The 12,564-nt window shown below is 51.4% G+C and overlaps 1 protein-coding gene across 3 annotated transcripts in view; it reads left to right on the top strand.

The window, feature by feature from the left end:
• Positions 1 to 8,963, top strand: part of SLC6A9 (solute carrier family 6 member 9) — a 114,321-nt gene extending 105,358 nt beyond the window's left edge. For all 3 annotated transcript variants that reach the window (XM_061567824.1, XM_061567825.1, XM_061567823.1), the window contains exons 10-15: positions 2,894 to 3,131; positions 3,727 to 3,861; positions 5,413 to 5,512; positions 6,681 to 6,781; positions 7,388 to 7,558; positions 8,627 to 8,963. In XM_061567824.1, the coding sequence (XP_061423808.1) occupies positions 2,894 to 3,131; positions 3,727 to 3,861; positions 5,413 to 5,512; positions 6,681 to 6,781; positions 7,388 to 7,558; positions 8,627 to 8,902 (1,021 nt within the window). In that variant the 3' untranslated portion in view covers positions 8,903 to 8,963. The remainder of the gene's footprint in view (positions 1 to 2,893; positions 3,132 to 3,726; positions 3,862 to 5,412; positions 5,513 to 6,680; positions 6,782 to 7,387; positions 7,559 to 8,626) is intronic.
• The last annotated feature ends 3,601 nt before the right edge of the window (positions 8,964 to 12,564 follow it).

Below are 12,564 nucleotides of genomic sequence, written 5' to 3'. Positions count from 1 at the left end.
TAGACCTCAAAAGCTTCACGCAGATAAGATTCAAGGATCTATTGCTGCACCTTCATCTTTTGGCCATCTCGTAGCTCAAGCCTACGACACTTGCTATTATTCCCTGGCGGTCTACCACCCAAGTTCAAACCAGCGTCGAAAACTCCCCTACCCGCGCCAGATCTATGAAGCCACCTTCTTCACAGACACTCTTCTTCCTCCCAGCCACGCCTCCTCTTCATAACCACGCCTCCTCTTCCTCCCAGCCACGCCTCCTCTTCATAACCACGCCTCCTCTTCCTCCCAGCCACGCCTCCTCTTCATAACCACGCCTCCTCTTCCTCCAGCCACGCCTCCTCTTCATAACCACGCCTCCTCTTCCTCCCAGCCACGCCTCCTCTTCATAACCACGCCTCCTCTTCCTCCCAGCCACGCCTCCTCTTCATAACCACGCCTCCTCTTCCTCCCAGCCACGCCTCCTCTTCATAACCACGCCTCCTCTTCCTCCCAGCCACGCCTCCTCTTCATAACCACGCCTCCTCTTCCTCCCAGCCACGCCTCCTCTTCATAACCACGCCTCCTAAATTTCGATTTAAAGCTTTCGTGACTGCAGGGATTCATCTTCTTGGTTCTTTCGGTAAAGTCACGTAGAATGGAAATAATAATATTTTATTATTTCAATTCTACGTGACTTTAAATAATAATATTTTATTATTTCCATTCTACGTGACTTTACCGAAAGAACCAAGAAGATGAATCCCTGCAGTCACGAAAGCTTTAAATCGAATGGAAATAATAAAATATTATTATTTCTACGTGACTTTAGCGAAAGAACCAAGAAGATGAACCACGCCTCCTCTTCTTCCCAAACACTCCTCCTGTTCTCAGCCACTCCATCTCCCGGGTTCACTTCTCCATCTACATCAGCCGCTTCTAACGCCGTGGGGTGATTGATGGAAGAAGAAGAAGAACCCGCTCGACACATCGTTCGATCACACTGCGACCTTCAAAAGGGAGACTTCAAATAAAAGATGAGGCGACGTTTCGGGCAACGGGCCTCGTTCGTCGCACCGGCCCTTTTTACCCCAAACGATGCCTCATACGTTTGCTCCTCCTCCCTTGAAGGCCACGCGGTGTGACTGACGGATGCGTTCTTGCAAGTTGTGCTCTGTACACCGCTGCCAACGCAGCAGCAGCAGCAAGCAGCAGACGAAGCACCGCCGAAAGTAATTTCGAGTGATTTAACGTGGCGGCTTGAGAGGCAATTTCCACCGCTTTCACTGCTCGGCAGAACCCCGCCGCATTACATCGCCACTGCAGAATGAGCTCGCAAGGGCTTCCACAGGCGCAGATGGGCTCACCAGATTGCCTCGGATCAGACTTGCGTGCATGCGGCTAAACGGTCCATTTGCCACCGTTTTTGTTGATATACGAAGATGGTTGGTACGTGGTTGGTGTATATAGATAGATGTCCAGCCGGCTTGGAAAGTGCAGTCTCCAACCCGTATTACCCACTCGATCACCCTGGCTTTCCTCTTTATGTGCGACGAATGCTATGCTCTGTACGTGCTAAAGATCGTTAGGACCCTGTACTCGTTTTTTGCAATATATGAATGTCTTTGTCTTGTTCGCTGATGCTGCTGCTGCTGATGCCCTGTTCACGCGGCACCACGGGTCGATCTCCCGTGTGAAAGAGCCGTGAGACCTGATCAACACAGGAACCATCATCCGTGTAACAAATAAACTGAACGCACACTCAACTCAAAAGGGGTCATTTTCCCGAAAAGGTCACCTAATTTCAAGTTCAAGTTCATTTATTAGGTATAGCCCTGTGAGCCATTCGGCTCTTGAATCGGGTGCAACCGCAACAAACAAAAACAATAACATGAACAAGAAAACATTCTTAAAGTGACTATGTGACTGAGTGCAAACAGAAAATCCAAGAAAGACAGCAAAATATTGCAGAAAAAAGCACCATACACCAACGCTGTGTGCACAAATCCCAGTGGGATGCAAGTCAAACAACAACAACAACAACCACAAGACAACTTAGATTAAGGCCATCATTCTAACTCCGTACTACAACAAACAAATATGGCCAAACCAGTAAACTTTTCGAAATCACCACTGCAAGGCCACACACACACCCGCCCACGGTGTCGTTATTGATTTGTGTTGAGTTCGGTTATTGTTCGTTGCACTTGTGCACCATTGTAAACGCAGCAGCAGCATAATCGGACAAGTATTATTCACGTGTAAGAGTGGACAACATAACCCTCGCGAGTCCAAGTCTAAGACTCGAGAGGGAAGAACTGCCCATAATATTTTCAACCGATTACGTAAAACGTGAAACCTCGTGTCATTTCGTTTTCGCATCTATGGAGGCCCCCGCATTATGTGAGGCCCTATAAGCTGTAGAACCTACTTCGCTTAGGCCTAAATCCGGCCCTAGGTCGGAGAGTTCGTTTCGCTTTCAAAACGGATAACCGACAGAGATATCGTCTAGATTTGAAGCTTTCGTGACTGCAAGGATTCATACTCTTAGGTTTTTTCGGTGAAGTCACGTGGGTAGAAATAAAAAATAAAAAGTCACTAAGGTAAAAATTTAAAACAAATTATAGAAATAATAATAGTAGAAATACAATTATATTTTAATAAAATAATATTTTATTTCTACTATTATTATTTCTATTATTTTTATTTTTACCTACGTGACTTTTTATTTTTACCTATAATAAAATAATATTTTATTTCTATTATTATTTCAATTTTTTTTTTCGAAATAAAATATTTTATTTCTACTATTATTATTTTTATTATTTAAATTTTTTTTATTTTTACCGACGTGACTTTACCGAAAAAAACCTAAGAGTACAGAGATATCATCCCCCGCCCCCCTTCCACCGCTTGCCAGGGACACGGTGATCATCACCCTGGCGAACTGCGGCACCAGCGTCTACGCCGGATTCGTCATCTTCTCCATCCTGGGCTTCATGGCTCACCACCTGGGCGTCGAGGTGTCCCAGGTGGCCGACCAGGGCCCCGGGCTGGCCTTCGTGGCCTACCCGGAGGCCCTCACGCTGCTGCCCATCTCCCCGCTGTGGTCCGTGCTCTTCTTCTTCATGCTCATCCTGCTGGGACTCGGCACGCAGGTGGGTGGCGAGCGGCGGCGGCGTTTGTTGATGTCGTCGTCGTCATCATTTTCATCATTATTGTCGTCGTCAGCGTTGTCTTCAACGTCATCATCATCATCTCTGTTTGCTATACAATATGACCATCTTAATTGTTATTGTCATGAATATCATCATTGTTATCATCATCAACGTCGTTATCGCTTTCATCATCGTTACGTTATCAGTTGCACGGCGTGGGGAGGCCCTCATCCACCAGTGGATTGACAAACGGTCTCTACGAGCTCATGGAACCTTGTGTGTGTGTGTAGTGTCGCGGTTAGCGTGCTGCACTACGAACCCGGTGACGATAATCTGAACCGGTTCTGGGCCTTCCCTAAGTCGACTCAACCTCAAATGAGTACCTGGTACGGTGTGTAAACATCGCCACTGGGGAAACAAAGGTGGCCGGGCGTGGTGCTGGCCACCCACCCCCTCGTGTGCTGTGCCGCGCTTCATAGGTGCTAACAGCACTTGCCCCAACAATCTGTCAAGGCTACACGGGGGAATCTTTATCTCTGTCTTTGTGTCGACGATCGATCGATTGTTGAACCACGTTGTCTGCACCACTTCTTAGTTTTGTCTGCTGGAGACGCTGGTGACGGCCATCGTGGACGAGATCGGCAGCGACACAATCCGCCGGCGCAAGACGTTCGTGACGCTCGGGGTCGCGGTGGTCGGCTTCCTACTGGGCATCCCGCTCACCACGCAGGTGCCCGCACGACCCGCGTGCGCACCTGCAAACACGTGCGCACCTGTAAACACGTGCGCACCTGTAAACACGTGCGCACCTGTAAACACGTGCGCACCTGTAAACACGTGCGCACCTGTAAACACGTGCGCACCTGTAAACACGTGCGCACCTGTAAACACGTGCGCACCTGTAAACACGTGCGCACCTGTAAACACGTGCGCACCTGAAAACACGTGCGCACCTGTATACACGTGCGCACCTGTAAACACGTGCGCACCTGTAAACACGTGCGCACCTGTAAACACGTGCACACCTGTAAACACGTGCGCACCTGTAAACACGTGCGCACCTGTGTACACGTACGCACCTATATACACGTGTAGTGGGTTCACGTGAGAGACACCCTTGACTTTGGAGGCAACACGTTTATTCTATGACCACAACGGGGTAACTACATAAACGTAACAACGGGATAACTATATAGCGGTAACCACCACGGGGTAACTACATAACCGGGTCAGGCAGTTAACGCACAGCCTGACCCACAATGCCGAGTGTGAAGACCGAAGAGTGAAGACCGAAGAGATGCAGCACGGCAGGTTGCATTCCAGTAGACAGCCCGGATCGGACCTCGGGACCTCCCTTTTATGCCCCTCAGCGTGGCCCGGATCCGCCTCGGCCACTCCCCCTTCTAGAACTCCCTAGAAGACTCTGGGCCTGACATCACGTGTCCCTTCTGTCACCTTTGGCCCACATCCTTACCCTGCCCTGTCACGTGCCCTTGCCAGCCAATCGGGCTGCTACATCCTCACACGCGCTCTCTGTCTGCACGCCGCGAGAACCATGCTCCTCAGGGACCATTTACCATGACATAGCACACCCTGCTGGCAGAGAGGGCTACTCACACTCCAGTTCTCCTCTCTATAAGTAATGACCCAATATATGTCACTACACACGTGCGCACCTGTGTACACGTGCGCACCTGTGTACACGTGCGCACCTGTGTACACGTGCGCACCTGTGTACACGTGTGCGCACCTGTGTACACGTGCGCACCTGTGTACACGTGCGCACCTGTGTACACGTGCGCACCTGTGTACACGTGCGCACCTGTGTACACGTGCGCACCTGTGTACACGTGCGCACCTGTGTACACGTGCGCACCTGTGTACACGTGCGCACCTGTGTACACGTGCGCACCTGTGTACACGTGCGCACCTGTGTACACGTGCGCACCTGTGTACACGTGCGCACCTGTGTACACGTGCGCACCTGTGTACCCGCTCACCACGCAGGTACAGAAGCGCTGTACATACTTGCACACCTGTACACCCACCCACCCGCTTGCCTGAGCACAATGCAGGAAGTGGCACACCTGTACAGCTGCACAGTGCTCACTGCACGGGCCTCAAACAGTGCTGCTCCTATTGCACCCGCCAACTCTGTACCCCCCAACCCAACCCCGCACCCCCTCACCCCCATAACACTGCCACCCCCATACCCCCAACGCCACACCCCCAACTCTCAACTCTGCACTCCCCCCCCCCCACCCCACACAACCATCTTCAGGCTGGCATCTACTGGATCCTGTTGCTGGACAATTACGCAGCAAGCTTCTCTCTGGTCATCATCTCCTGCTTCCTGTGCATCGGGATCAACTGGATTTACGGTTACTACCACACCCACCGTGTCCGCTCCGCTTCTCTCTCTCTTCTCTCTCTCTCCTCTCTCTCTCTTCATAAACTCTCCCCGATTACGTACGGCGTGTACGAATGGAATAGCGCTCATCATCATCAGCATCATAGCGCGCCAGGGCAGACATGGTTTAGTTAAGACTCGGCAGTTCTCAGTTTGTATTTCCAGATTTTAAATAAAACGTCTCTGAAAGGAAAAAAATCTATATAATAATCGGTGTTGCCATTTTCGGCAATTATACAGGTGTTAAGATGCTCAATCAGAGCTGTTAATGCCTTGATATTCGCATTGCTTTTGTGCTGTTAACACATTTGGCGTTTTCTGGTCTGGCACTGGTGAGGCAAGGCCTGGTTTCTGGTTTAGGCCATTCAGCTTCAAGGACAATGCATACATTGTTTATTATCGAAGCTCGTTCGTTTGCATGTTTTACCACGAGCATGATGTGTGTTTAATGCAGACTTGATGCCTTCCGATAGGTGTCTATTTGGGTATTTGAACACCTTAACCTCCTATATCATTGCCGGTAAAGGGTAAAGCCTTTTCTTTTTTTCTCATCATCTTAATACCGACAAAAAGGGTCCCATAGAAAGTCCCTGTCTATAATTGAGGGATAGCAACTCGGTAAGACACAAGAGCTCATCATCTGCCAGAGAGTATGAATTTGTCGCGAGGCGGTCGATTACAGTTGATGAAAAACAGTGAGTTAAGTTGATGCTGCTATAATGTGTGGGGAGATGATACAGTTATATAAAAAAGATAACTAAGTAGATTTACAAAACATTTTAGTGAAGGTAGCGTGGGTTACCTTTAAATTTTAAAAAAAATGTGGCTTATCAAGTTGAACATACTATACCCAAGTGTTTTCCTAGAGAACCATATGGGTAATCACAACAATAACAACAACTTTTAAATATGTACCTACGAAACCCACACTAAAGAATCGTTCGGGACTCATCCCCGCATCTTCGATTAGCATGGTTCACTACGTAGGGTGCGAAAGAAGTTCAACACGCATACGTCACCTGCATGGAAATGCTTGGCCAGCACCGATGGCGTTGTGTGTGTGTGTGTTTGAGCCGTGTATAGCTTCGCCTGCCCTAACCACTCCTTGCTCCCTCGCCCTCCCACCTCCACCTGTGCAGGTTTCCGGAAATACTTTAAGGACGTGGCTATGATGCTGGGCAGGGAACCGCCGGTCTTCTTCAAAGTGTGCTGGTGCTTCGTGTCGCCCGCCATCATATTCGTACGTGAACACGCGCGAGGGGGGGTCCTCTCGGGGTCGAGTGGGGTCACGTGGGGTCACACGGGGTCACTCGGGGTCACGCAGGAGCCACGAGAGGTCACGTGGGGTCACGTGGGAGCCACGAGAGGTCACGTGGGAGCCACGAGAGGTCAAACAGGGACTAAGAGGGGTCACGCGGGGCCATGGTTTTTCGGAGTCGGTTCGCGTGTTGAGCATTTACTCTCTGAAGCTTTCGCCACAAACTACTGCAGGCGTCCTTTTTGAGAGTTGAGGTTGGGTTCCTGAAGAAGCTCCCAGAGTGTGGTGCGAAATGTCGAACGTGGAGCCAAACAACGACGGTTGCTTGTGTCGCAATCGAAACGTCGTATTCTATTATTTAATTAAATTTCTTTTTACGTGACTTTACCGAAAGAACCAAAGAGTAATTCCTGCAGTCACGAAAATCTTCCAATCAAGCGCTTAAATAAACTATTCATGATTATTTTTTACGCGCAAGATCAATGCCAGGCAGGCGGTTCTGGTGGTGGCGGCGGCGTCGCTGAAATGCGACTCCGCGCGCAGCGAGCTTACTCCCCCCTCTACTTTTCCCCCACCTCCGCTCCTCAGTTCATCCTCATCTTCTCGATGGTGCAGTACGAGCCCCTGCGCTACGAGGGGAAGCTCTTCCCTCGCTGGGCCGAGGCCCTCGGCATCCTCATGGCCGCCTCGTCCGTCATTTGCATCCCGGGCTACGCCATCTACCACCTCTGGAGGTTACCCGAGGGAACCTTCCTGGAGGTGAGCGGGGGGGGGGGAGATCTTTTTCACCCGCGAAGGGTTTACCGTGGGTGCTTACAGGAGGAGTGGATCGTGTGGGGGAGTGGTGGTGTAGCGGTTGGCGCTACGCTGCACTACGAACCCGGCGACCCGAGTTCGATTCCCGCTCATGGCCACCAAAACCGGTCACGATTATCTGAACCGGTCCTGGCCCTCCCCTAGGTCGACTCAGCCTCAAATTAGTACCGAGTGCAGTGTGTAAACGTCGCCATTGGGGAGACAATGGCAGCCGGGCGTGGTGTTGGCCACCCATGCCTTCGTGTGCCGTGCCGGCCTTCATAGGAGCTCGCTAACACCGCTTGCCCCAAGAGTCTGTTAAGGCTACACGTGGGATCTTTGTCTTTATTGTCAACATCGGACCACCTCTCTAGACAATGCACGCACACCGTGGGTTTTGACCGCAGTAGCATGAGAACCTCACCCCTTGACTCGGCTCATCAATCCTTGAGAGTGGTTGAGGCCCCTGACCCACATGAGCCAACCAGACACCTAACAAGCAACCCGAGCACGCCCCCTAGGAATAGCTTTGCCCTTGACCCCAACAACCCTTAGCTTCTAGCCCTAACCCTAACCACACCAGCCAACCACAGTGGCGAGATGTTAACTACCTCGCCTAATGTACAGGATGTAGTGGGTCTGATCCCGACCCTGACGCCTGCTGTATATTTGGAGTGTCTCTCTCACCGTGGCCGCGTGGCCACGTGGATTCTTCTTCGGGTCCTCTGGTTTTTCCCTCCACATTTAGAATCAATGTGCGTTTAGAGTATTTGGTTGCTATAAATGTTCATGCTTCGTTGAGCTATCGTTTGTGGCCAGGTGACTTCTGAAAAAGATCTGTACTCCTCAGTGGGCCTGACCTGGTAAAATAAAATAAAAAGTTAATAATTTCATTGTTTGTAGATGCTCGTATTAGCTCTACCCCGTAATCTTTAAACCTAACCCTACGATCCCTCCCTCCACGTCTCCCCCGCCCCCCCCCCCCCCCCCCCCCCCCCCCGCTTGCCACCTCCTCCCGCCGCCCGTTCCCAGCGCCTCAAGCAGTCGGTGACCCCCGACCCGTCGTGGGGTCCCGCGCTGCGCGAGCACCGCACGGGACGCTACGCCGTGCCGGGGGGGGCGCCCGGCGCGGGAGCGGAGGCGGGGGGCTTCCCCGGAGACGTGGAGGGGGGCACGGAAGGGGGCCCCACGGGGGCTCTGATCGTCGCCGCCGCGGAGGCGAAGGAGGCGAAGGATTCGAGCGCTTTCCAGCAGCCGCTGAACGGACCCAAGCCCACCGCCCCGGACCTGCACGAGTCGTGTCTGTAGGAGGAGCGCGACGGCAGGCGGTTGTGGAGGTGGTGGCGGTTGTGGTGGTGGTGGCGGTTGTGGTGGCGGTGGCGGTTGTGGAGGGGGCGGTGGTTGTGGAGGTGGTGGCAGTTGTGGAGGTGGTGGCAGTTGTGGAGGTGGTGGCGGTTGTGGAGGTGGTGGCGGTTGTGGAGGGGGTGGTGGCAGTTGTGGAGGTGGTGGCAGTTGTGGAGGAGGTGGTGGCGGTTGTGGAGGTGGTGGCGGTTGTGGAGGTGGTTGTGGAGGTGGTGGCGGTTGTGGAGGAGGTGGTGGTGGTTGTGGAGGGGGCGGTGGTTGTGGAGGTGGTGGCGGTTGTGGAGGAGGTGGTGGTTGTGGAGGAGGTGGTAGTTGTGGAGGTGGTGGGGGTTGTGGAGGAGGTGGTGGCGGTGGTGGCGGTTGTGGAGGTGGTGGCAGGGGGGGGGGTGTAAGAGGGATAGAGAGGGGGTAGAGACAAGGCAGGAAGGGTGTTGTGTAGGGGATGTCGCGTCGTTATCGTAATTGTTGTTGTTGTTGTTGCTGCACGGGAGGCGAACGTCCGGGGCCTGTCTTGTCCGCTAGGCCTGACACACGCGCACAGACAACGGCGACAACAGCCGCCATTTGCCCACTAAATGACAGCGACGTCACAACGGCAGCGCTTGCGCACCGACACACGTGGGCGCACGCGCGCGCACGTGCATTCATACATGTGTTCTGAACCTCGCTACCCTGCGTACACACACATATATCCGTCGGTATGTAAATGATGCAGCGCACACCATTATATAATATCCATATGTGACACACACGTTGAAACACACACGCGTGCGTGCATGATTACATTGTGAAGACTGCAATTCATGGACATGGAAACATACATACATAAGGCTACATACCTAACGACGCAGGGAGAGATTACCCCGTACCGCCTTTAACCGATTGTTGGGACAAGCGCTGCCAGCGATATTACGTTAAGGCCACATTGGTGGACGGGTGGCCAACACTACACCGGGTCGCCTTTTTCTCCCCACTGCTGTTTTACACACCGCACCAGGTGCTCCTATTAAGGCTGAGTCGACCTAGCGGAGGCCCAGGACCGGTTAAAATATTCGCTGTCACTGTTATTAGTCGTGAGCGGGAATCGAACTCGGGTCGCCGGCTTTCGTAGCGCAGTGCGCTAACCACCGCAACACTACCGCTGCACACACGCGTGTCCACACACATGCACGGACGCACACACACGTGTCCGTACACACACACACACGTACACAAACACACGCTAACATTTCACAGCTGCACACACGCGAGACATCTGACACAGAGACATGGGCATTTCAAGAAGTCCGCTCGCTCCGAACGATTACTCCACTCGCCTGCCAGGAATGACTGTAGGCTCAGCTGCGATATCAAAACCACGTCAATTTGTCAGCGAATGTACGCAAAAACTGCTATTATTTTTATCGTGTTTTTTTGTTTTTGTTCATCGACAACAACAAAAAAGTGGGAGACGTTTGCGATTTTTATCATCATTTACAGTTATTGTCGTTATTTGTTATCACTCTTGAAGATAGATTTGAAGAAAAAAACGAAACGGTAATTTTATTTGGGGAGGGAGGGGGGGCTAAGGCATCCCCCCCCCCCCCCACCGCGTGTGTTTTGTAGGATTTATCGAAATGCCTGGGGAGGCCGCTAAGAACATTTCAATTCAAGACCGGCATGTGGAGAGGGGGGGGGGGGGGCGGGAGTTATACGGACGGGTACGCAACCTAAAAGCAAACGGCTCTTATCTTGTAAGCTACACATCCATAGGCTGTCTGCTGACATGAGTTTGCAACTTTGTAAATGTGCGGGGGAAAAAAAACCGACAAAGATTTGAAGCTAAGGTTCATTCATTCAAAATTAAGGAACGGGAGGTTGGCCCGTGTGGGTCACGAGGTCAGAGCGCTGAGTCGACTTTGGTTAAACTTTGTTGGCAGGTCCACATTGTTGGCAGCTTCCAGGTCACGTAAAAAAATTAAGCATTCAGCGGTTAAACTTTTCACAGCTGTGCTCCCCCCGCCATCAGCACAAAACCCAACGATCCCATCGATAGTCACCAAACTATTATGTAAGCAAAAAAAAAAGCATACCAAACAAAGTCATATTTCTCCGGGTCCTCCGGTTTTCCCCTCCACATTTAGAATCAACATCAACGCGTTGAGAGTATTTTGCCGCTGTGCATTTCCACACGATGATACGCCACTTCGTTGAGCTATCATTTGTGACCAGGTCGCTTATGACAAAAAGCTCCGTAGCTCAGTGGGCCTTACCTGGTAAAGTAAAAATAAATAGTTTCGTTTTAAATCGGTTAGTTTGGTTTAAATTGGGGTTTTCAAGTGTGTAGCGAGTTGATGACCATCTCCAATAGCTGTGCAAAAAAATGATTACATTTGGGTTGTCACGCAATTTAACTAATTTACGCTTCTGAGAATTTCCACGACAAAAAAATGTATCGCTTTGACTGCCATATGACGGACATGTATCCGTATCGAATCTGATTGAAGGGAACTCAGAAGTAGTTCTTTGGCATCTGCTTTTTTGGGCTATTCTCCAAACACACGGGGTGATGCACGGTTCATACCGAACGTACGACTCGATGTCGATTGCACGATGGTAATGAAGTTTGGAGAGAGAAAGAAAACATCCAGCTTACACATGAACTGATTTAAGTTCGTAGTACATTGCCACTGCACGCATGCAGTGAGAGTGCACTACGCGACTTGAAATGCTTTTTTTCCCTCCCATTCAAGAAGCTCCGTGGCTCAAGGTCAGGCAGCGAAGGACACAACATTGCCTGGAAGATAAGAGCCGCGCGTTTTGTGGGGTTACGCCCGAAGTCAATTAAGTGGCTCGGAAAGGTTCAATTCCTGGCACCAGACAATTTTTTTTTTTCAAATTCACCAAAAAAACAACTCAGCACTCTGGCGAGCGTTGTGCAGGCGGTGCAACTCCACCGGGGCACCCTGACCCGAGAGGCCAAGGCGCTGGAGAAGGAGGGAGGGTGAATTAGAGAGGGGGGGGGCATGCCATTTCTAGTATCAGGGCCTATGCCAACCACGCTACGCCACCGATGAATTTGATGGTGATAATGTTGATGATGATGGTGGTGGTGGCGATTATGGTGATGATGATCAATATTATCGGTGGCATAGCGATCGAGCGGGCGACCGACCCATGCCAGCCACGCTACGCCACCGATGAATATGATGGTGATAATGTTGATGATGATGGTGGTGGTGGTGGCGATTATGGTGATGATGATCAATATTATCGGTGGCATAGCGATCGAGCGGGCGACCGGCCCATGCCAACCACGCTACGCCGCTGTTGAATATAATGGTGATAATGTTGATGATGATGATGGTGGTGGTGGCGATTATGGTGATGATGATCAATATTATCGGTGGCATAGCGATCGAGCGAGCGAGCGACCGGCCCATGCCAGCCACGCTACGCCACCGATGAATATGATGGTGATAATGTTGATGATGATGATGGTGGTGGCGATTATGGTGATGATGATCAATATTATCAGTGGCATAGCGATCGAGCGGGCGACCGGCCCATGCCAGCCACGCTTCGCCGCTGGGGCAGTGCCCAATTCTTTCGGTGGTCCAGTTTGGAAG

This window comes from Lethenteron reissneri, chromosome 39 (assembly GCF_015708825.2).
Source record: "Lethenteron reissneri isolate LAM-NWPU_2019-01 chromosome 39, ASM1570882v1, whole genome shotgun sequence".
Taxonomy (NCBI): domain Eukaryota; kingdom Metazoa; phylum Chordata; class Hyperoartia; order Petromyzontiformes; family Petromyzontidae; genus Lethenteron; species Lethenteron reissneri.
Note: the sequence above shows the minus strand (reverse complement) of the source record. Positions and strands in the feature narration are given on the sequence as shown.